The sequence below is a fragment of the Pseudopipra pipra genome, chromosome 6, assembly GCF_036250125.1.
Source record: "Pseudopipra pipra isolate bDixPip1 chromosome 6, bDixPip1.hap1, whole genome shotgun sequence".
Lineage (NCBI taxonomy): Eukaryota > Metazoa > Chordata > Aves > Passeriformes > Pipridae > Pseudopipra > Pseudopipra pipra.
In genome coordinates, this window is record NC_087554.1 from 2,620,424 (window position 1) to 2,644,776 (window position 24,353).

Consider the following 24,353-nt stretch of genomic DNA (forward strand, 5'->3'; position numbering starts at 1 on the left):
ATTCATCCTCTCTAGAAATAAAAAATTATGCAAAAACAGGTTGTAGGTGAGTCATTTGCCCTTCTAAAAAATCCCAGTGTAACTGATAGTCAAGTTACCTAGAGAAGAAACCACTCCTTTTTTTTTTTTTTTTTCTGGAACATTCCACTGAACATTCTTTTTTCAAAACTGAGAAGGATATATGGGTGATTTATAACAGAGCAGCCAGTGACTTCAGTTTTATATGTATGTAAAGATCCAAGTGTTGTTTGATGGAGAGCAGTTACTGCAAAGACATTACTACAGGAACTCCCAAACACTGAAGGCTCAGGGCACACTACAAGTAAAGGTTTTTGGGGGTCACCTTCTGGTAAATGAGCTGTGACAGGGAATACACAACTGTGGGAGTAATGTGAGGTGTTTAAACATTCTGTGTAATGCATAACAATTTACCTGTTTAGAAGAAGGTGGATGCCTTTTCCCACAAATGATCATTTTATGATTTAATTGGTCTATAACGCATTGGGTCAAAGCCAATGCATGAGAAAACCCTCAGTTTAATTTGTCTGCAGTTCAGGCACTTAGAGCCCACTGTACCAAATAATTCCAAAACTTGGTGGTGTGTCAGGAAACAGGCATTAGTATTACAGTAGAGTGTATTACAAATTTCTCCTCTCCTTGACCTTTAACTGGTTCAACAACTCCCTTCCCTCTTCATCACATAGATTTTCTCCCCCCGTGGCAGGCCCTGGCCACACTATGTTTCTGTTCCTGGATGTGATACGAACTGTGTCCTCATGAGTTTTGAGAAGTCACACTCTCACTCTACCCATGTCCTCCCGACTTCAGAGAGGAGATCTAGTGAAGTGGTTTTCTGTCACACTGAGTGCATTCTACAAATGGCAGACTCTACAAACTGAAATTCCTGCAGACAGAGAAAAATTCTTCTCTCTAGTCCTGAGAGAAGGTCCCTGTTGCACTGAAAGTTATGTGCAAAATTCTCAACATCAGTCAAAATTCCATGTGGAAAGCAAACTGCAAAACTGAGATAGATTTGGCTCTCAGTGCAAGTAAAGCAATTTACATGGTAGGGCAGAAGTGAGAATATTACTCCTGTGCTATCTTGAAGACATTTTTTGAGCACTACAGATTTAATGGCAATTCATCTGATGATGATGACTATTGTCAACAGTTACTCAGAGTTAACCTCTTTACATCTAAACAAATAGAGCTTCACTTCATGCCTTGCATAATTAACTTTATGCTTTTGACAGACATTAAGAACCATGGTCTCCAGCACATCTACATCTAGTTCCAGTTTACAGAATCCAGATTATCTTTTGTGTTGGAACTGTGGTCCCTCTGCAGAAAATTGCAGGATGAACGTAACAGAAAACCTTTAAAGGTGTCAGGGCTTCCAGCATGGACATCTTTCAAATCTGAGTAATCAAGACCCTCTAAATGAAGGAAAAGACTTTCACAGTCATTCTCAGGAGTCTTGTCACTTTAAATGTCCCCAGTAACGTTGCTGATCTGAAGGTACCTGTAAACCTAGAGCCTGAAGGTGAAATGTTTATTGTGTGTAAATTATCATAATTATCAAACTTAGCTGTACAGAAAATATAGTTCAGGTTGCTTATGAATCCTCTGATTCTGTGGGGAAAGAGAGAACCTTAAATTTAAAAGCAGTGCTCTCTAATGTAAGGTAGGTTTCTGGAAAGAAATGGCTAAGGTCTTACCGTTTAACCAACGTTAATTTTTATCCCTTGATTTGACATTTCAAAACCAATATTTCATAGCAGTTATTGTCTACATTTTTAATGCGTTCAGGCTGAAAACACTTCCTAAAAACTGAAGGATTCTACGCTCTTTGTCTCAGACACCCTAGGAAAAGAAATCCTGTATTCCAGTTATTGTCTGGCATTTGAGTTCAGTGCTGGCAAACTGGTCCCTGCATGTCTTTGAGGCATATGGAAATTGATGATGAAAGTGTCTAGTATAACTACAAGTATAATTTGATGAAAACTGGAGCAGTGAACTGTGAGAAACTGCTAAATCAGTGTCATCAAACTCTGCTTGAAAAATAATGAAACAGAAATACCACCAGGACACAAGAAATGCAGTTCAAAGGCTGTGAAACCAGAGAGCAAAGACAAAAAAAAATAAGGAAACACACAAGATATTATTTTAATTGTTATTTTTAAAACACATGCCCAAAATACAGTACAACTGTCCTGTTCAAATTCACTTTACAGAGACAGTGACATCATGTCTCCTCCAAATTGTTCAAGCCCAAATCTTGGCACAAGCTGTTCCAATAGAATATCATGTTCAGCCCTGGCACTCTCTCCTGTCTACCCATAACCATGTGCAGAATAAGAACAGCACTGTAGCCAATGCAAATCCTTGTTACAGCTCAAGTCCCTTGGGGCAACAGAAAAATACCAAAATAGAAAATATATTACAGTTTTAAAGCAATAATATTACTAAGGAAAATAAAACAAACGTAACCTCAGAAGCAAGATGACATTTATTGCCTAAAAAGTTAACAATTCCTGAAGCTGTGAAAGTACTCTATAAATAAGACCTGAAGATGGCAGTGAAAAGATCCTGATATTGCTTTATTCATACATTTTGAATGAAAACAAAACAAACTTACATAGAAATCTGAGAGGAAGAGGACAAAGGAAGAAGATATTGTATTTTTTGATACTGTGTGTATGTTCTGTTTACTGATGTTTGCCTACATCAGCAAACACACTCGAATTACTGAGAAAAAACCCCTAATGATTCCATTCAGTTGTACCCATGTTTTGAGATAGCAAAATGCATATGCATGCCCAAGAAAGGGATATAAGCATGCATATTTGTAGACTTGCCAGAAAATTTGTACAAAAAGATCACAGGGAGACAGAGACAGCTGGAAAAATTGGAGCAGGGGCTCTGATTTTCATGCCAGTGTTACACCTAATGCAAAGGGAATGCAGATGATGGACTGCAAGCTATAAGTTATTCCTCCTGACACTTTGCAGTGTGCTTGTAGAGCTGAACAAGGACTGGGAATAAGAGAAAAAAAGAAAACAAAAACCACATGAACAAACAATAAAACAAGACAAAGAAATTATGGAAACTGCGCTACTATGAATTAAAATATTTATTTCGGGACATTTATTACATTTCACATCAACGTTTTTATGTACAAAAGACAATCATCAAGATCAAGCAGTGGAATACCAAGCACTAGTTTTTAAAATCTGAAAGTTTAGCTAAACTATACCTTCAATCTCGCCATGACATACACGTGGCAGAAACCATGAAATGGAAAATATCTATAAACAAACATCTCTTGAAGGTCCTGTGTCACGCTTTGAAAGAATGGTAATGAGAAGTTTCTGCACATGGATTTATCCAGATTAATTATCAACAAGCCTAACAAGAAAGTTGTGCAAACAAATATCTAGAAGACTCCTTTCTGTTAGGGAATATTCAGATAGGAGGCTTAGTAGAAAAAGGGTAAGTGGAATCTTAAGAGGACTTTCTGGTAACACATTCAAGTCTCTAAACTAATCTAGGTGTGATTTCCATGGGGTTTGATATCATCTCTTCCCATGAGGTGGTCTCAAGTCCTATGTGTTAAAAAGTCATTTTCTCTGCTGCTTACTGTTAACCCAAACCATGCACTTGAGGAGCCTTCTATCTATCTGGTTCCCCCCCTCCCCCCCCAGACCTATTGACCACAATTCCATCTTTTGTGATGTTATTACTGTACATTCCAAACTGTGATCTTGTTGTAAAAAGAGCCTCCGAAAAGAAAACCAGTTTATAAAATCAATTATAAGTCTCAGTTCGGATTTAAGCAGGGTACCTTTCTGTGCCCCCAGGGTTCCTGTGGATTCCTGTTGTGCATTCAGATTTGCACACAGCGTAGCCTTTGAGAGAAGCAGAGTCACAGTGTCTGTTTGTAGCAACCTCATTGTCACAGTGACCCATCCACTGAGGTGTCTCACCTCTGGAAAGGAGAAGCGAAAAGGGAAGAAATTAAAAATACAAAAATGGCAATGCAAGAGACAAAGGAAAAAGTAGGGGTTCAGTTCCAACTTTCCACAAGCCCAGTGGTGTAGCCAGTATGGGGCCAAGCCTACAAAATGCTACAGCTTCTAAAACAAAGCCAGACATAAAACTTTCCCAGATTAGCCTGTGTCTCTACCCACATGCAAGATAAACTAATAGTCTGACAATGATTTTTTCCAATTTAAACCAAACTGTTAACCTTAAGAAGGTCAAAATCTAGAATAAACCTGGACAAATACATATTTAAGGTTCTGCCCAAACTTCAGACTAGAGACTATACTACATGTTTTTGGATCAGAGAGCAAAAGATACAGAATCACCTTCATCCCACTAAAATCCGCAGCTTTACTTCTAGTTAAATGGATATAATTGAAAAAAGCAGACATTCTGCTTTGCCTTGAGAACAGACTCTAATTTTTGAGATTAGACATTAGCTGTTGATATAAAAACCCTCTTATTTAAGTATATGTGATCTTTTAGCCAGCTATTTCATATGCAAAACCTACTAAATCATACTGTTTCGTCCGCTGTTGTTGGCTTCTTTCTATTCTTTCAAGTTTAGCCTGTCATAAAGCACTCTGCAAGCTTCAAAAGAAAATGTACCAGATATGGGAGTTCTACAATGGGTATGTTACTTCTCCATATCTGAGGGTCTCTATCAAAATGCATAGGGTGAGCCAACGAGCAGTGAAGGAAGAGATCGCCGCTGCCAGCCCCAACTTTAATTCTTTCAGTCCAGGATGGAGCTGCACACACTCATGTTACTGTGAAACATTCGCTTATCTGCTGAGGGATTTTTGTCAGTGCGCTCTTTCCCACGTATTTGTCTGATCTGAACCCTACAGTTACCCATGTTCAATACTGCCAAATTAACAAAGCAAAAATCAATGATTAAAGCCCACCGGTCACAAAACTGCCACAGCCTGCAAGCTGCTTAATTTCTTTTCCTTTTTTTCTTTTTTTTTTTTTTTAATACTTTGTCCTCACTGCATTGTTGTAAGAGTCCCTATGCTGTGATTCTATATTTATATCAGAATATGTACAGCAGATGTACTTACAGGAAACTTCTGTGGTGCTCCTGCTGAGTGAGCTCTGGGCTCCCAGAGATGAGTGTGACCCAAACACTGCATCCACAGGGAGCTACTCCAATGGCTGAGATGGGTCTTTCCATAGCAGGTTTTAGAACTTCTGACAGAAGAGGACTCCAAAATTTCGAACTCTAGGCTCTGCACATGTTGCAATCAAAACTTTGTTCCTTTGTGTGACTCACGGGAAAAAAGAGTCAGGCTGTCAGGGTTTTAGAAGTCTGAGTTTAAAAATGGAAACAACAGGAAAATATGCTCCTAAACCATCCAAGAACTGATCCAATTGCCACTGTCTTAAAATACTTCTGGCCATACCTTACTCATTTATTACTATTGTTTTCTATTTCCCTAAGAGGAATGACAGGATGAGAGTCATTAGATGAGATACTTTGTCTGACTTATCAAATGGCAATGTAATGACAAACTGTAGCTACAGAATAAGAGGAGTTGGAAGGGCTCAAAAGACACTGTTGATTAGGTACACCCTCTACAGGCTAAAAGTTCTCTTTTAAACACGGGGCTGAAGCACAGGCTTCTTGAAGAACCAAGGGCTCCGTTCAGACCTAGCACAAGAACACTTTGCCAGTTCTCCTCAGTAGGACTGAACCAGGGCTTTGAGAAAGATGAATATAATTCATGTCTAGTGCCTAAACGAGTTCCCTCCCAGAACTAGCATCATCCCACTGCAAAACAGAGCTTAATCTTAGATTTCTTTCCTCCTACCAAATCCCACTGTTTTCACAGACAATTTAGGATTTGCAAGGAATGCAGGATCCATTTCCTTTCAGATTCTAACTAACTATTTAAAAGTCAGTCTTGCTCCTCTGAAAGAGGTATGAGTTCTGCTGTTAGTTTAAACAGAAGTGAGATAAGTTGCAGACTTACAAACCTGCACCTATCAGACATTTTTTCCTTTTTAGGCTTGGATTTTATGTCCAAAAAAGTCACTTCAAAAGCAATGTAATGTACTTGCAGGACTCCCTAAAACTGACAAGAGCAAAGGTGTCACTGTGTAACACAGGATGTTGATAATGGTGTCATTTAAGCTGCACAAATCTATACAGATTCTCTTTTAAACAGTAGCTGGTGCTAAATTCAAAGTTCTTATTTGTGAGTTAAAGGCAGACTCCACCAACACTCAGTGATTTATGCTGTCTGCTCCAGAAGCCATGTGGCTTCAGGATTTTTTTTTGTTGACCTCACACAGCAGTTTGAAAGTCTCATCCCACAGATATCAAGGGAATCCCAGGCAGCAGTTCATCTGTACACAGCCTCCTTTACTGAAGCCTGGATTTGCATTTTCTGTTTCAAGACAATTGTGAAGTAATGGACCCAGACATATTTGATTAACAAAAGTCTCCATGTCCAATAATCCGCTTGTCACTATTCTTAGTTTTGTCTCTCACAGCATTTATTTGGTACAGAAGGATGATACACGCTAGATTTTAAATAGCTACACTAAAAATGAATATTAGAAAATCCTATATTGTATTTTGCCTGTCAGAGGTCATCAGAAGCTGTATTTCAAGAAAACTGAAGGCATTAGATGTAGTTTGCCCAGTAGATTAATACTGAGCTGTGAACTTTCATCCTCTGCAGCAAGATTTCCATCCAACTGACATAGAACTGACATGCAGTAACACTTACAACCAGGGGGATCCAATTTAGACAGAGTTCAAATGGTTTCAAGCTACTCATAGGTCACAGAGGTAAAGTATGCATAAGAGAGCTGGCTTTAATCAGAAGGTTTTCAGTAATGTCACACCAGAAGTGATAGGCCACAATGAAAATGAGCTGAATTTTAGGCTTGAGAGTTAAATTACTAAAGATATTTAAATATTCTGAATATATTCTGTGAGATATTTTCACAAGCCCAAAACACTTTGAGTTTTTTTTTTGTTTTGGTTGTTTTGGGGTTTTCTTCAGAACAATAGAAAAAGAGGTGGCATTTTGCATGAGCATAACAAAACCTTCTTTCTCATATGGCATCGTATCTGTGATGTCTATCTTCAGGAGCTTTTGGGGAAGAAATGTGATCCAAACAAAACAGCTCCATTGCACGTGAGAATTTGGAAATAATCTGAAAAAAGACTCAACATTTTCTCCATGATGGGGCATTAGAACATGGGGAAATTGAGAGGGACAGGAAGGATTACAGTGAGAGAGAGGATTTAGGAAAGGCCAATTTTAATGCAGTTATCAAATGCTGACCTACTTGTGGAACAGGCAGGTGGAATCTCTGTTAACCATTTCACACTAAAGAACAATGTGAAAATGAGAGAACTCATTGAAAGACATGTCATTGAAAGACCATGTGTTATTCTCTTGAGACTTCTAAATGTTTTGTTCCACCCAGAACCCCCTGAATCTGTCAGGTGCCCTTATTTCAAGTTTCTCTGATCAGTTTGAGTGCATCCAAATCAGCCCTGTGCCCTCCTTTTCATGCAGATGGGCTGTGAGTTTTGTCTCCATGCCATTAGATATGCCAGAAAGTAAACTGGGAAACAGCTTGGAACTACAATGAAAAGCATCACACTTCCTCTACAGTCATTCCTCCTGGTTTGCACTCTGTTGAAGAACTGTGTCTCAGCAGAAATACAAAAGCAATTACTGCACAAAGCCTGGCAGACGAGGTATGTTGAGTTTCTGAAGATTTTCGTTGAGTTTTATAATGAAAAGGATTAAAATCCTTACTGCTGTGCTGTCCACAGTATTCTCTCTGCAGAAATTCATGTCAATGCCAGTAAGAGAAGGGAGAACTTGGAGTCTGTCGGCAGAAATACAGTGCTGGATCTCATGTCATATTACAGCAAGTGCATCTCAGCTCAGATCAGCAAAGCAAAAGCAAGGAACCTGGCAGAGAGGGATCCGGGATTTATTTACTCAATACTTACCCAGAAGCAGCATCACAACCAACAAAATGACACCTCTGTAACCATTAATTTCACTGCAGGCTGCACTGACGATTTAAAATGTGTAAGCAGGAAAGAAAAGCCAAGGAATTCAAACCCAATGTTTTCTTAAACAGGATAAATAAGTTCCTTACTATTAGAAACCTGATTGTCTTCAGTACCTGGATTGCTTGTTTACCTCTGTTTCAGGTAGCTCTTTACAGAGCTCTAAGATGTGTGTTACAGGTACAACCTTAAACACTGGACTAGCTAAAGTGTCCCCATCTAAGTTAGTAAAAGAAATATTTATTTTTTTCCCCCAAACTAGCACTCTTTTAAAGACCAATCCATCACTGCTCTCTAAGTCCATATCTGTTTTTCTTCCTCGTGCTGAATGTGCAAGAGGTTTATCACAGTCAAAGAATCATTCATTTTACAAAGTTGAGTCTTTCTTTTGTTGTGGTCACTCACTGGCCAGACTGCTAGCACAGACTAGATGCACTGTTCCTCAGTGCACGGCTCAGCTTCCTACACATCCTCAACTCTTTAGGAAAAAAAATAGCTTCACTGCATGAATAGTCCACAGAAGCCAAATATTATGAGATTCTTTCTTTTCTTCCAGACTACCAGGTCATATAATTCTGGAATCATGGAAAAAGTAATTTTTCTTACTTGTCATGGGCACCTTAACAAAATAAGGTTCTAAGATAAGAACTAGCACATGTCCAATTGCTCCAAATCCTCCACATAACCCTTCCAGCCCCTCCCATATTCACCCTATTCTGAAGCCTTTGATTATCTGAATTTCCATATGTAATCGCAGAATTCTAAGCTGATGGACTTAAGAGCACAGGGGTAGCATCTAAGAAAAAGTGCAGCATATTCCTGTAATTAAAACTTTTTACAATAAAATGAGATTCAACTTTCCCTCTTCATTTTTGCTGGAAAAACATACCATGCTTTATTTTGCCTTTTAACACATCCTAATGACTCATGGCATTTAAAATTGAGTTAAATATTTTTCTTAACACAGCTGTATATGCTTTATTCATAGTTTTGCCAAGATTTCTTATGTACTCTTCCAACTATTACAGTCTTCCTTTCATGTTTTTGATTTTTAGTTTCCATGGTTCCATCAAATAGAAGTGGCTGAATGATCTCTAAGCTGATGGCTGGAAGTATCTCCTTATTCCACCCCACAGCTCCCTAGAACTTTGAATGGACCTGAACACCCACCTTTTTAAACATCTTTTCAGAAGCAGTTCATTAGGTCTCCTCCTTGCTTTCCTGACACATTCCATCATTAAAACACCATCCAAGGTTCTCTTATGTTCTTCCACTAATCATGAGTTATGTTAGCTCTCCCCTTATGAACACGAAAATCCCACAGCACCTGGACAGTTTAGGAATTAGCATATCTTCCTGCCAGAGAGGAGCTGATGCACCTCAGCTTTTCATTCCCCCTTGAAGGACTGCATTTATTTTTGCAAAGTGAAATAGAGATAATAATACATTGTTAGGATGCATCTCAGATGGACTGAACATGAATTGGGAAACACATTTAGTTGCACTCTTGAAATTCTGGCAAGCAGGATGGCAATGGATGGGGCTTCCCTCATTCTGCTGTTAAGTGACTCCATCCTATCCAGCTTTTGTTAATGATCTGGCTTCAGTCACTCATCTCTCTTACCAGTGCAACACATCTGGCACAAAGGCTTTTGTGCTGAAGAAAATGCAATTAGTGCAGAGCACTTCAGTACCTCCCTTCACCAATGCAAACAAGCATGCTTTTACCATCATATCCTCTACTCTCTACACTGGAAAACCTAGGAATCCTCTGCTTTGCACTGAACTACTTATTCCTCCAGCAAAACAGGAGGTAGAGCTCATCTGTAAGGGAACAAACACTTCTATGAAGGCTGACCTAAAACTGAGAAATTAACTGCCTTGGGAAAAAAAAAAAAAAAAAAGAGATCATCTCAGATCTTCCCAAACGTCTGCAGCTTGTTTTAAATTTAACATTAAAAAAGAACCCACATGTGGATTAAACACAAACAAAACCAAAACACCCCAAAACAAACATAAAGAGAAAATAAAAACAAAGCCTATCAAAACAAACGGCCTGCATAGCATTTTAAGATTCCATTGGGGATCTTAAAAAATAAAACACCTCCAAACTGCTACTGAAGAGGTGCTAGAACATGGTCATAAGATAAAGAGTTTCTTGCCCTTTCACAGGGCTGCTTTGAGTGCTGTTTAAGGAGTCAGGCACAGCAGAGCTTGGAGCAGTAATTTTACTGTAGAAATAAAGATGGCAGAATAGAAACAACTATGCATCAACATCAACATATTATCCACACCAAGAACTGCTCACAGATTTCTCTTCACTCTGCTTTTCATACTTTGTCTTCCCAGGCTCTACTCAGAGCTTATACTGCACTTGAATGAATCACCCAATTTATTGCATGTCAGCTGAAAAAAACCCTCACACTGATAAAATGTTTTCCTCATTGATTTAAAAAAATTACACAGTACCCATTAAACTGACACTGGATAGTGATGCTACACAGGACTTGAGATGTTTCATGTTTTTCAAATGATTAGCACCAAAACCTCTCTATAAAAATAAAGCAGTGACAATTATAGCAGTTAAGCTATCTCTGCTGTGTGTCTGCACACCACCTTTATAAAAAAAAATCAGCAGAAGAGGTATTATTGTAGTCCTAAATATGATTTATCTGTTGATTCTTCAGCATTCACATTTCTACAGCCTCCAAATATTTAAGCTATCCCACAAGCCACATATCCAAAAACATCCTTAACCATCTCCATTTCCAGAATAACAGAATATGTGGATCTGAACATTCTGATTAGCTGGCTCATAGGGACCAAAGAGTCTATCTCCTGGGAAGTGGTGGGAACTCTAAGGGTTAACTTGTGTGTTATCTCAAAACACATTTGTGTTTTTTTGCAATAAAACACCAAACTTAATGACCATCGAGTAGTGGTTGCATGATCTGAGATTTGGAAAACCTAGACACATTCAAGTGCTTTCTCTGATTAGGTCTGTACTTATTTGGCATTACCAGAGATATCTCAATCCCTAAATAATTAACCTACAACCAATATGTATGAAATTGCCTCACTAAGCTCACTATCCTGGACTGTTTGCTGTTAAATTAGTAGAATAAATAATTTACACCAAAAAAGTGTGCACAAGACAGTGCCAATAAACCTGGGGGAACTTGTTCATTATTTGCAAGAAAATTGGATGAAACACAATTCCCCAAGTACAAGCCATTCTGTGGAGTAAAAGGTGTATTAGTATTATTGCAGCATGTAGGGAACAAATGAAGTCTCATGACTGTTCTCTTCAGAGTATGCTCTGTTCATTAGCCTTTTCTACAGACCTATAAATACTTGTACTATACTGTACATATGAGAAGATAGAAGGTTTGTATACAAAGTACATTGCTTATAGGCAAAAAAAAAAGCACAAAAAAATTGTAGTTTTATCATCACTCATTACTGAATAAGCAAGGACCTAAAAGAATAGCACTTAACGCCCAAATGGCAGCTGTGTATCATTTGGAAAATCCACAAACCATTTTTTCTGGTGTCAGGAGTCGCTGTTGCTCACTTCAGGTTCTCAAGAATATTGCTTTGCAAACTTGCGATTCACAGGATTTTTATCATTTTAAGATCGCTTCAGAATTAACTGTTGATGTGTTGCAAAAACTTATCCCTGCATGGTTACTCCTACAGCCCTTTCTCCAGCACACAAGGAATCAGTGAGCATCTTTCCACTAATGTCCCTGGGAGCTGGAACAGGCCCTGCTGGCAAAGACAAACAACGCTGACTCTTCTTAAAACTTCAAAAATAGTTTAAAAATAGTTATTCAAAAGGCACATTCAAAATTCCCAAGTAAAAACTGACATTTAGAAATAAATAAATAAATAAAATTCTCTGGGAAAGGTTTGGCACAGAAACTGGCGCTGAGGCCAGAACAGAGTTCATGACTTTCAAGGGGGCCCATCTCCCATTAGGCTCCAGAAAACTGCAAGCTCCTGTACTCATATTATTTGTAGTAGTTGAAGGTATGGCTTTCCCTGCACAGCAAGGGAGAAGGAAGAGACTCCCTCTGTCCACTGTGGCTGGAGGTTTTGTTCAGAAGCACCACTTCCCTGCCCTCCCTGGATTATACAGGGAAGAGATGCTGGGGCTGGAAACACCCTAACCAGAAGAACAACGTCCAAGCACTGTCTGCTCCTCAAGCTGTGTTTTTCCTACAGAGAGAAATAGTCCCCAAGTCTCAGCCTCTTTCTGCAGGCCAGGGACAGAGCCACAGACACATTTACCACGTCCAGGGAAGGTGCAGAAGAGTCCCTGGCTGCATCCAGCCCCTTGTCTAAGTTTGAATCAAATGCCAGGTCTCAGTCTGATTTGTGGTGGTTTGTTGTTTTTTTGTTATTTGATAGAAAGTATCCTGGGACATGTTTCTTGACCTCACTCTGTATTCATGCTGAAAACACAACAATCTCTTTTATAAAAACCCAAACATTTCTCCCTAGATTATGAATCATGTAGTTGCATGACCTGTGTCCCAATGCTTCCTGCAATCTGTCTTATTTAATACTGAAAGAAATCATAGATATGAATGCCAGCTTGTCTGTCGTTTTAGAAAACAATACTGGGGTTACCAATTTCACTCATTTCACTCACCTTTATCCCTAAAGAACAGTGACAGAAAAAACACCCAGGTTAACCCTGTGGAGCAAAAGGTGTCCCAGTGTCATTTTTGTGTGCAAGGATCAGATAAGCACTTGGTTTGTGCTGTCTGTGAAGACAGCTTTATCCAAATAAAGCATAGTGCATTTTATCATTCTGTAATGGAAAAGACCTGTCACTCTTTGAATATCATCATATGGTCGGTGGCCGGCAGATAATGGACTGTTAAGTGTCAAGGTGACTGGCTTTGAATGTGCACAAAACTAAAAATTATAGACCTGTCATTCCATAGGCAGGCCACAATTAGCTGTCTATGCAACTTGAAATTTCCATTTTGCCAGTGGAATAATCAGTTGGCTACAGTTTCTCAATATGGATGCATTTTGAGGCTCCTTGCACTTAGGATTTTATCTTTTTTGTAAGGTTTTTCAAATAACTGTGCAGCACACTTAGGCAGATGGGGTTAGGAGTGAACTGCACAGTCCTCTCCTCCCCAAACACATACGTGAATACATTCACCAATATTTTACAATCAACACTTTTTATGTTCATTCCCTCTAACCATGCTATACCCTATATATACTGTTTCTGCCGGAGATGTGGTGATAAGAAGCACGAGCTACACAAAACTCACAGCTTCAGACTTCACAGTTCTTTATTTCTATTAACAACATTATGTTCTTTTACTGCATTTTGCTATCAGTCCCCCCTGATATGAGTTAATAATGCAACGTGACTTAGAAATAAAATGTTTGCAATGGTCAACTTGAAAGAGGAAAAGTATTTTCTTTTGGGAGACTTTTTTTCTGTATCACTTACTAACAAAATTTTAAGGCGGTTTGGACAAAGACATTTTATGCTGCTAAAACAGCAGAGATAAAAGCAGTGATAAGAAGCAGAGCAACCAAAAAAATTGAGAATCCCAGGGCATATATTAATGTATGTACTGTAGCCCTTTTTGTTGTGGACAAGTAGCAAGCATTTGCTGTTTTACAGGCTGTGTGCATTTGAGAAAGAAATTGCTTAACATTGTGCCTGAACATGAGAATAGGCTAAATTCTGGGTTTATAAACAACATAACATCAGGAAAATTGCTGCCTCAATGCCTTTTTGACATGAAGTCCTTTCTAAAGATATGTTATTGCAAACGTTTTGGCTTCAGTTATTTTGTTTTGTTTCTTTCTTTTTCAGCTCAGCAAAAGCCACTTGGAATAACAGAAAGATATCTGGGATCATCACTGGACTTTGAATCAGGCTGCAGTATTCCACTTTTATAGCACTCCATATATTGATAAAACCTTTGCATGCAGTCCTGGGAGGTGCAGTGATACTTTGGTAGTCTAAAGAGGGCTGTGATCACCGAAGTCTATGACTGAGCCTGTAATTATATGGCATATGGACTCAAGTGATGACTGCCTCGAGTGACAATGGCTTGAGGAGGCCCTGGGCTTCCCTCAAACCCACATTCATTTCCTTTCTCAGAGCACAATTTACTCTTCCCTCATTTGCCCTATTTAAGTGCTCCCCCATCCTTTTTTGATGATGACTTTTAACAGCAGTTATTTGAACAGTATAATTTACAGCAAGTCATGGAAATAGCTGTACGTACAAAGCTGAAGATGTGGCAAATTACAGCAAGAGAACAGGAACACGAGGCTGGGGGAAGCAGAGGGGAAAGTTCTTAAATTCACACTGTAGAACTACACTGTTAGCCTGAATTTCCTCTCTGCTTTTTTCTCCTCTCTCCCTCTAGAAATAGAGGGTTAGGCCATTAGAGAATTCAATTGGTTCCAGATGGACCCTTAACCCAGTTCTTCTAATAAAAACATTTTCCTGTTAAACAACCTGTGTCACATGGAATAGATGAAATTCATCTTTAGTATACCGCCACTGAAGCCTGGAAAGACAAACCTAAAGTATGAGTACCTTTATCTCAGATATAAAAGACTAATGCAACAATGATTTATCTCAGAATTAGGCAGTGATCATTAAAAAATAACGCTAGAAAAGACATAGAATACAAGCTTCTAGGAAAAGTTATAAAAAATTATAGCCGTCTTCTTTTTTTAAAGGCAGCATTCCATTTGTATGTTTTCTATTATAGTCTTCAGAAAAATAAAATATACACTTGACAGTATGACTCCTAAATCATCTATTTCATGGGCTACAAATTTTGTTTCATTTTACTTCTGTTTTTTAATATATAAATCAGAGACCCAGTTTTGATTGTATAGAAATCAATGACAAAAATCTTCAAGTTGTCACATCAGACCACGGTCAACCCTTTTTGCACACTGGAGCAAAAGCTTTACTGTTCTAGATTAACATTTAAGGTATCTGAATAAATAAAAATAGCCTGGGATTTTGTATTTGATAGCAGGTTGCTTAAGTAGCTCCCATCCTCCTTTCTCCCAGGCTTCTTTCTGCCCCACGTGCCAACCAGTGTTTTGGCTGGCACAGTCGTTTGTGTTGCCATGTAGTCAGCATATATTTTATCTTTTACCAGCTGGACCTGTTCCTTGATCAAGTTCACTGTACTGCTGTGCAAACAGTTGTGGCAGCAAACGCAGGAGCTGGGAACAACCCGCCAGGAGGGGGGATAGATGCCCGAGCTGCCTGAGCCATGACTGCTAGTGAATAAATGTTCTCAATACCACAGCCTGTGCAGGCTGTCTGCCTAGCCTAGGTTCCTTAGAGAGCTTCTATTTTGTTCCAGTTTCTTTCAAATATATTTTATTCACACATCACCTTTGCAAGAAGTACCGCAATTCCCAATTTACAGCTGTGGAGCCGAACTGCAGCAATGTTTTCAAAAATATCTTTCGGAGAGACTTAAATTCTGAGTGCCTACAATGCTTTCAGAGCGAGCTTTTAATTGACCTAGATGCTTTTGAAATTATTTCCTTAAAAAAACAAGAAAGAAATGGTTTCTAGGCTAGCATCCTAACCAGCAAGCTGTCCTGGCACTCTTTGCTTTGTGCATTTCCTTCCATTTTCCCACCAGAGATGACTGTGATATAATTTATTACGATCATGAAGCTGATTATGCATTCTGAAGTCAGCAGATTTACCTTAAAATAACACAGTGCCTCAGTGAAAACCATTACATGTTCACAGTGGAATCTGTCTGGGCAAATGAAAAAAAATAAAATGCTACTTGCCTCAGATTCCAGCCGCCCTCCCCCAACACCCACACACACTTTCTCTCTGTTTTATCCTGTTACTAGTAGAAAAAAGGAAAAAATTGAGTGTTTTTGTCCATTCTGGAAATTAAAACTTTTACAGAGTCAGGGTTAGTGGATTTTCCCTTCATGTTTCTGTGGGGACCTGAGCTCAGAACAGTTCACTGTGTATTTGATCCTTTCAGTACTTTGCTTGGAGAAGAGGGAAGAGCTTTGGCACCACAGTTAGGAGCATTTGTGCAGTGTCTCAGGCTATAGAAGCAGTCTGCATGCTTTGCTGGATGCTAGCAGAGGTTTGAAAGAAAATTTGAAAAAAAGTCACACATCCACCTTTTTCTTTCTAATGTCTTTCCCCTCAGAGACTGCTGTGTTGCTACACCATCCACAGAAGGCTGAAATAACTCTCAGCTAAACTGGCCTTTGGTTAGACCGGTCACACACACATCGTTATCTGCTGCCTTGTAGAAACACAACTTATTTACTTATTTTCACCGAACAGTGCTATCCTATTGAAGTTTATTAGCCTTCAGATAGGAGAACCTTACATCTCAGTTATTCCTGTTTAGAGCCTATGGAAACATCTTGGATGCTCAGTTATATGGCAGCTTAGGAAAGGGGTACAACGGGGTAACTGGCGAAATGAAGACAGGGCGTGTGCACAGAGGGGTAGATTATGGAACACAGCAGTGAACAAGCTCCCCCATACTCCTGTGCTTCTGCTTCTCTGAGTACCACTGCTCCTGCAGCGCTGCTTGGGAGCCTTTTTCCTGTTTGTCCCCGTAGGCCTTTCAAGCCGGAATGGGCAACACTGTGACAAGGCACTCACCAGGGTACCTGCTGCTCGTCTCAGTGGAAAGAACGGCGTCGGCACCCCCGCTGCTGCCCGAGGTGCTGGGAGGGAGAGGCACTGCCTGCAGCAGCGCTGGGCTGTGTGTACAGCTGTACAGAGAGGCGGAGAAGTTACCATGACATCAAATCACCCCCACCCTCCGCTTCGCTACCTGGCATTTGCGTCTCCCTTCGAGGTGAAAATAGATAAAGCAGCAGTTACAGCGCTAAATAGGCTTGGACCCATCCCTGCTCCACGTGGAGTGTGGCCATTGGCTTCACTGGAGCAGGGACAAGCCCTTTACCTGCACCAAGACCATATAACTTTGAACCAAAACAACCTGTTTTGTTCAAAACAAAGACTATATGTTGACTCCTGGCTGCTCCACACACCTTCTGGTTGGACCCCGGCCAGTTGAACTCTAAGAGCAGTAACGCCACCAAGACATCCAGCTGCTACATCAGGTGCAGGCAGAATATTTTGCTTAATTTCTGTGAATGAAAAAATAATTTGCTTAAAACTACAACACTCTTAAGTCCTGCTGCTATTTCACGTCAAAAGCATTAGGTCTCCAAAAGCCCACTGCCACAGGAATGCAGCTTGCTTTCTTAAAAAAATGAGGGTATGGTGAGGATATATGAGGACATAGTAATTGCACGTGTCAAATTAATATTACGAAGAGGAGCAGCACGATGCATACCAAGCAGCGACGCTCTCCATCCACCTAACAAGACACTGGTGGGCTTCAGCATGGGAAATTCAGCCTGCCTACTTCCAAGGGAGAGCGTGGGAAGACTTCCCCTGAAACCGCCCAGGTAAGGCCTGGTCGGCCGGTGCCAAGTGGCCGCCGGCCACCGCGAAGGCCTCGGGCCTGGGCGTCCTCGGGGCCTTGTGGCAGCTCCGCAGCCCTGGCTCCCGGCTGCTCCACCACGCTCCGAGCGCAGCCGGGGCCCTGCACGCTGACAGACTCCATTAGCACTGACGCCGCTCCCCGCTCTCCGGTGGCCGGTGACGGCTGCCCACGGCCACCGCCAAGGCCCAACGCCGCCAATCGCCGCCGGATCGGCAAGGTCACCGCGCCGGCCGCGCGCGGGATTGGCTCCGGCGCCACGGCGTGTTATTACTGTCTGATTTGATCGGAGGCAGGGGGTGGTCTCCAATCAAACAGAGAAAAGGTCCTGGAGAAGGTAATTAAATCCTGTCAGAGGCAATTATCGGTTCCAGGGCCATGACTCTGGCACTGAATGCAGATGATCTGAAGCTCTATTCTTGTAGAAATTCAAGAGGGCTTCTGGCACGGATCAGTCAGACATAAAGGAAACAGCAGGCTTTTTGCAAACAATGCCGTGCTGTATTTTGAAGCTCTTTGCACATCTTTTTTCCTCCCTGTTCTCAGAGTTTGGTTACCGCTGATCAAAAATATTTCCTTGTCCCCACATTCTCATTAATTTAACAGATAAGATTTACCTACGTATTATACACGTAATGACAAGCTACATAAGAGAAATTTTGTTCGGAAACACTGCCCACTTAAAATGTCTTTCATCAAGACAAAACCGCTTTAGACAATAGAAGCATATCAAATTATTGATGTTTTACTGGAAAAAACAAAGGCATCAGAATTGGATTATGTATCCAGAAGGGCAATGGCTCATCTCTAAATCCTATGGATGCCAAAAGGGAATAAATAAATGACTACTTCCTACCCCAGTATAATGATGCCAACACAAGTGGATCAGAAGTGGCCTGACATGTTGAAAAAGGCAAGCATTTCACTGGTACAAACAACACACTTGGTTCCACAAAGCTCAAAATATTATTTACTGTATATTCTTCTCATTTGACTCTGATGTGACAAATAGATCTAACAAAAAAAACCAATTTCTTTCCAGAGATCAAAAAACCAAACCGAAATGAAAAACAAAAATCTCGCCGTTCTCCTTTAACAAAAGCATTTTCCCGATTTTACACAAGACCTTTTTTCACTCAAGTCTGCATCAATTTATTATTTCAGAGCCAGATTACAAGCTCAGTTGTGACACCGTAAATCAGGATTGACATAATTAAAGTACGTGGAACTACTTTAGCTTTTACAGAGAGCAGGAGCGGGGCCCTGCCTGCCTCGGCTGTGCTGCAATCACTGCTGCATCCAGGCACAGGGAGAGGAAGGGGGAAAGAGCTGGGGTGTGTGAAAGGGCTTTTTAGGAATCACACCCTCAGACTCGCTGCCGACCGTAGGTCTTCCTGAACAGGCTTCGCTCGCTGGCAACACGTTCTCTTCCAAATTATTTTTAATTATCTCAAAATATCAGACATCCGATAAAAAAGGAATGTTTACTAAACCCTTCCTTTGACTAGAGTTTTGATTTGCTGAACTGACTTTGTAAACTGCTGTTTAAATACAAACATTGCTGCTGCTGAAACATTTCCCACAGTATTAGGGTAAGTTCTCCGTTATTTCTGCAAGGGCCCTGGGTTTTTTTTCTGGCCTGTCCCCTGGATTTCCCCGTAGCCCCGCAGAGGCCATGCACTTGCATGGCATCATTTCATTTCATGTGAATGCACACCTGGAGAGAGGGGATTATAGCTGCCGTTTCACATTTCCTCACACAGATAAGGCATAGGGCTGGCTGAAAGAAATGAATTTAAGCTTTTCTTTAACATTTCAGTCACCTCCTAGTATAGGAAGAAGGGGGGTGTGTGTGTGGTGGGTTCTATAATCACTAAGGAGGCAGCAGATTATTTCCCTTCATGAGCAAGGATAGCAGAGGGAAAGACCTTTCTCCCTCAGACCATGCCTGGAGGCAGATCCTTCTGTCAGTCTGGCCCACAGCTCACTTGGAGTCCTGCTCCTGCAAACCCATGGAGTCTCATGAACATCTCCAGTAAGCCTACATTAAGAAAGCACGAGAAAAAAAATTACACAGAGAAGCATAAAGGGAGAGACTCTACCACAAGTCTAGTAGAACTAAAGCTCAAATTCCATGAGTCTTTATAAATCCATATGGGTGCTTTCAGTTGTAGAGAGGAGGGACACCACAAGTATAGCAGCAAAGGAACATTTAAGTCCCTGTAATTCTCTCAGTCTTGAATTTCAGTGCAAGATTACTGAGAGAGGCATTTCGGTCGGTGACAACCACCACAGCAGAGTCTGGAATTCGAGGCATTTGTCAAGTAAGAGTTGAACGAAGCATGAACTTGGTTTACACGACTGTCAGCTCTCGGAGAATGACTACTTCAGTCACCACCAGCTTCCAGCAGCATCTAACTGGTGACACATTGCCTACTGCCAGCTAGTCAGGCCTCCTCCCCACATACTGATCACTTGGTATTAGTAAATTTTCCCTGTGAACCCATTCGGAAAAGGAAAATTTTACTTCTGACTACTGTCTGTGAAGGAACATAATGCTGATCCTAGTTTTCAAGTGTAATTTTTGAGCATAAAACAGCAAAAAAATCATCAAATTACATTTGCTTCGGCCATACAGTGCTATGTCTATCACCGCACCGACCCTCATCCCCCTCACTTCAGATTCTCAGCCTTGTCAACATAAACATATGTGCATATTCCTGAAGCATTTTATAAAGGCCTTAGAGAATTTGAAAGAAACTTAAAAATTTACTGATGTCTTATACAGAACTGAACAAGATTACTGAGAGAACAAGTTGTTTTGCAGAAGCTCATTTTCACTGTCATTATTGCATACTCTCGTATTCTCTATAAAGGCACATCAAAACCAAAAGATTGAGGTAGTTCCCCCTTCTACAGCTGTCAAAGCTGACATCAGGATTCCATACATTTCCTCTGAAGTTGATACCATTCTAATTAATTTCTTGTGAAGCTGATATGATCCTGATTATGCAAATTCTTGGCTATTAGAAGATAAGCACGACGCCTTAAATTTGTACCTGTATTTTAAAACATGCTCATTCATCATTTGATTCTTTTTATGTATAAATCTGTGTCTAAGCAACAGAGAATATATTTCTGTATGTTCCTTTACATACTTGTGAAGGTTATTGATTAGTAATTAGCAGAATGTCATTAGATATTGTCACACCAAAATATTTGATTGCTTATTCACAGACAGGGTGTGTGACTGGTTCTTATTTGTATAAAAGGGAATCTTAGTCATCTAAGTAAACCCAATATTTTGTTTAGAATGAAAAAGATGGTTTCACTTACTAGTAAATTTGAGCAAGACCGATAATAAACCTTGACAAAAGCAGAATATCAAGTTAATTACAAAGAAATGCCTCTTAAGCTTTTTTTTTCTGCAGTATTTGTTTATGTGTCATTAATATTAATAGTCTTTAAAACTTAAAAACGGAAAGGTCAATAAAAGAGTTGATTCCACCAACCATAAAGGGTTAGATTCTTTGAGACAATTCACAGTCATCACATTACATACGTAAATTTCAAGGAGCCAATATCCAATTTTCTGTGGTTTCTTTCTTCCCACACATGTCACACTTCAAATTCGTTTTGACAACTAAACAATGTTTCCTTTATTTCATTATAATTCCCTTATCTAGAGTCAAAGCTTCATGACAATTCCATACAAAGAAACATGAAAAGACTTTCTGGTAGATAGGTTCCTTATTTTAAAGATTTCTTACAAAGATACATCGACAAACAATCCAGCTGCATGGGTTTTTGCAGGCAATATCTAACTCTTACTCTACCACACAAATACCACTATAGATTCAATTCTCATGATAAATATTCAACCTTCTAAAAAAAACCAAAAACCACCCCAGATTATCCTTCATACCTCATTTCTGCATGTTTTGGGTTTTTTTGGTTTTTTTCCCCCCTTTGAGGCTGGAGCATCTCTGTTAATACCCTACCAGCAGCACACGCATGTTTAATTTACCAAAAATTAGTTGTCATTTGTGTAAGATATACTCACTTACTTTTTTCAGTTTATGTATAAATGTAACTTCATTCATTAAAGCACATGTATTTCAGAATGGGGATGCAGCCCCTGCTTACTAATGCACAGCAGCAGAGGGAATTAATGCTTACCCAGGTTCTTATCACGCTGCAGCTGCAGAAAAAACGAAAGCTTACCAGAAGAAAGCTGCAAAAATGAATCAGCAACACATTCTGGGACCACTTTTCATGCCAGACTTGAGTCTAAGCATGCCTCAGAAGGAGCCACAGAACTGCCTGCCTGTGGTTCCCAAAAGGGATGCCCCACCTTGCACTGACTGGTGAAGCTCGAGAGCCCTTTATTCCTTTCCCTCTGACTCCCACATCCACTCCTGCAGTGCCAGAGGCGTTGGGAAAGTTGTATGATACAACCCCATAGCCTGAACAGAGTGAGGGATTCCAGACCTGCTCCCCAGTGCCCTGTGAGGAAGGCCAGAATGGGCCAAATACTTGTAGACCTGTATTGGCACAGCCAAACTGCAAGAGCCAGAAGGTAGTGTAAAACCAGCAGGCTAGCAAAGCCACAAGCTTTGAAGTAAGAACTCAAGGAAACAGTCATAGGATCTTGAATAATGTCAACTGGTGTATCCCCTGATTTTATGACAGTTGAAAATTACATTGCTGGTGCTCTCTCAGTGCCATGCCATCACGTTCCACATGCAGTCTGAGACAGGTGGAAAGACCATTTAATGAATCCCAAACACAGGGCGGGAAGGAACCTCCTAAATCAAAATTAATTGCCTGCTATCACAAGCCACATCATCATACAATCTGGTTTACAAATTAATCATACTTCATCTTAACAGTACCTTGGCATCTCTCTCCCGCTTCTATCACCAGACAGCGTTTTTCTGGCATCTCCCTTCTCCAGCCCTTGGAGATCTCCTCATTTCCAGCCCAAATGTATGCATCTCAGACCAGGTGATGCACAATTTGTCTTTGTGCCAATATTTTCTCTTCTTTTAAGCAGCTGTTTTGTCTGGTGTTCACTTCTTTAACTTGTAAAGAGCGAGTGAGCTCTCTCACAGCTTCCCTTTGCTAGGCTAAACACACCAAGCTGTCTGAGTCTCCTTTCAGCAGAGAGGTTCTCCATCCCATCGATAATCCTTGCAGCCTTTTCCTACATCTCTTTCACTGGGAAGCACATTGCTGAAACAGGGGCAAGAACAGCATGCAATAATTTAGATGACATGTAGCACTGTCACACACATGACCTTAGCAGTTTGCTGTCCCTTTTGGGAATACTTCTCCAGGGGCATCAAACTATTGCTTTTTTCAACAACCCACATCACAGTGGTATCTCACCCTCATCCTGTGATCTGCTAATGTATTCTTTTTGTTGTCACTTCCAATTGATTAGGTCAGATCTTCCAAAAGAAATCCTTATGACTAGTTTTTAAAAGCATAGCGTCGTGCTCTGTAGCATTAAATGACTTCCCAGTTCCAGTATCCTCAGTCACCAAACTGTTCTTTATGAAGCTAATATCTTAATAACAATGACTTCATAATTGGTGGCTTTGAAATAATTTAATTATGTTGTACCTGCTTTTTATTCCAGTGTTATTATATGACAATGATTAAAACGTGGCCTTTAAAGAAAACTCCATCCAATCTACTTCCAATCAAAAGTTTCTACTTTAGAACTTTCAGATTTCTCTTGAATCCTTCAGTTACCTTACAGGCTTTCTCTTATTTACCTCTATTCCTTCTTTTATTGAAGCCAGGCTTAAATAAAAAAAAAAATCCTTTATATGAAGAATTTAATTTTCCAGAGAGATGTGGTATAATTTATCTTTGGTAAATTCAGTGTGTGCCATCCCATTTTAAATCAACCTCCAGAACTTTTTGTTTATCTTAAATATCTTCATTTAACTTCTCTAAAGTTCTGAATACTATTAAAGCTTGAACAACAGACAGTTACCTAAGTCTATCCTCACCTCCATGCATACACTTCTTAAAACTTTTATTCTGCTGGCTTTTGGCACCATATACAATTTTACTGATCTTTTAAAAATAAAAAGGAACTACAGGAACCATAGTTTCACAGCCTTTCTAAGAGATATTCAGGGGTTTTTCTCTCCTTCTTTTGTTCCTGCCAACTTTGTATATTATGCTTTCCAAGTTTTCATTTTATTTTAGCTTTACTAAGATTGTATTTTCATACTTTCTATTCTCATTAAGAACTGTGTTGCTTCCTTGACAACCTCACCACCACCACCCAACTGGCAACTGGTTTGGCCAAAACTAGATTATCCTCAGTCTATATATCATTTACATTAAATGCAAGTCTCACTTTCACTCACCAACTTCTCCTCTTTAAAAATATAGAAAAGGAACTATTTACCATTGATTGACACTGAATTTCTTTCTCAAGTCTAAAACATCTTGACTTTGGCACTTGTCATGTCACACTTACCAGACAGTTTTTCTACCCACATGAGATCTCTTCCTCCGTTCATGGGCTTCTTTCCTAAGTTCTGGTTTTATTCTTCATAATCCTCCAGATGGTTATCCATCTTAACATCACAAGGCTGGACTTCAAAACCTTCCTTACAAATTTATACCCTCTTGCTTAAGATGCAAATTTCACACATTTTTAAACCAAAAGTAGAGAGCAATTCCAGGTTCTGAGTTCTACAGTCCAAGTGACT

At 40.0% G+C, this 24,353-nt stretch overlaps 2 protein-coding genes across 2 annotated transcripts in view; both read right to left on the reverse strand.

Moving 5' to 3' along the window:
• The window catches only part of MPPED2 (metallophosphoesterase domain containing 2), a 114,329-nt gene extending 110,341 nt beyond the window's left edge, over window positions 1-3,988 (reverse strand). The window contains exon 1 of the mRNA XM_064656988.1: window positions 3,845-3,988. The gene's annotated coding sequence lies outside the window, so the exon portion shown is untranslated. The remainder of the gene's footprint in view (window positions 1-3,844) is intronic.
• A 6,489-nt stretch (window positions 3,989-10,477) lies between these two features.
• LOC135416543 (uncharacterized) lies at window positions 10,478-19,933 on the reverse strand. Its single transcript, XM_064659758.1, has 5 exons — window positions 19,876-19,933; window positions 19,605-19,657; window positions 17,467-17,920; window positions 17,159-17,257; window positions 10,478-11,860 (listed from the first exon to the last, which is right to left on the reverse strand). The coding sequence occupies exons 1-5, from the start codon at window positions 19,931-19,933 to the stop codon at window positions 11,766-11,768; spliced, it is 759 nt and encodes a 252-aa protein (XP_064515828.1). The 3' UTR covers window positions 10,478-11,765.
• Between the last annotated feature and the right edge of the window lie 4,420 nt (window positions 19,934-24,353).

Bases quoted from the DNA above. Each gene is read 5' to 3' on its own strand.
- LOC135416543 (XM_064659758.1), bottom strand. From the start codon at position 19,933: ATGCCTCGAATTCCAGACTCTGCTGTGGTGGTTGTCACCGACCGAAAT. The intron at 17,258-17,466 runs GTATGCATCGTG...TTTCATTCACAG, and splicing joins ATGGAGAGCGTCGCTGCTTG to AAATTAAGCAAAATATTCTG. The intron at 11,861-17,158 runs GTGTGTGGAGCA...CTTTGCCAGCAG, and splicing joins GGCCGGGGTCCAACCAGAAG to GGCCTGTTCCAGCTCCCAGG.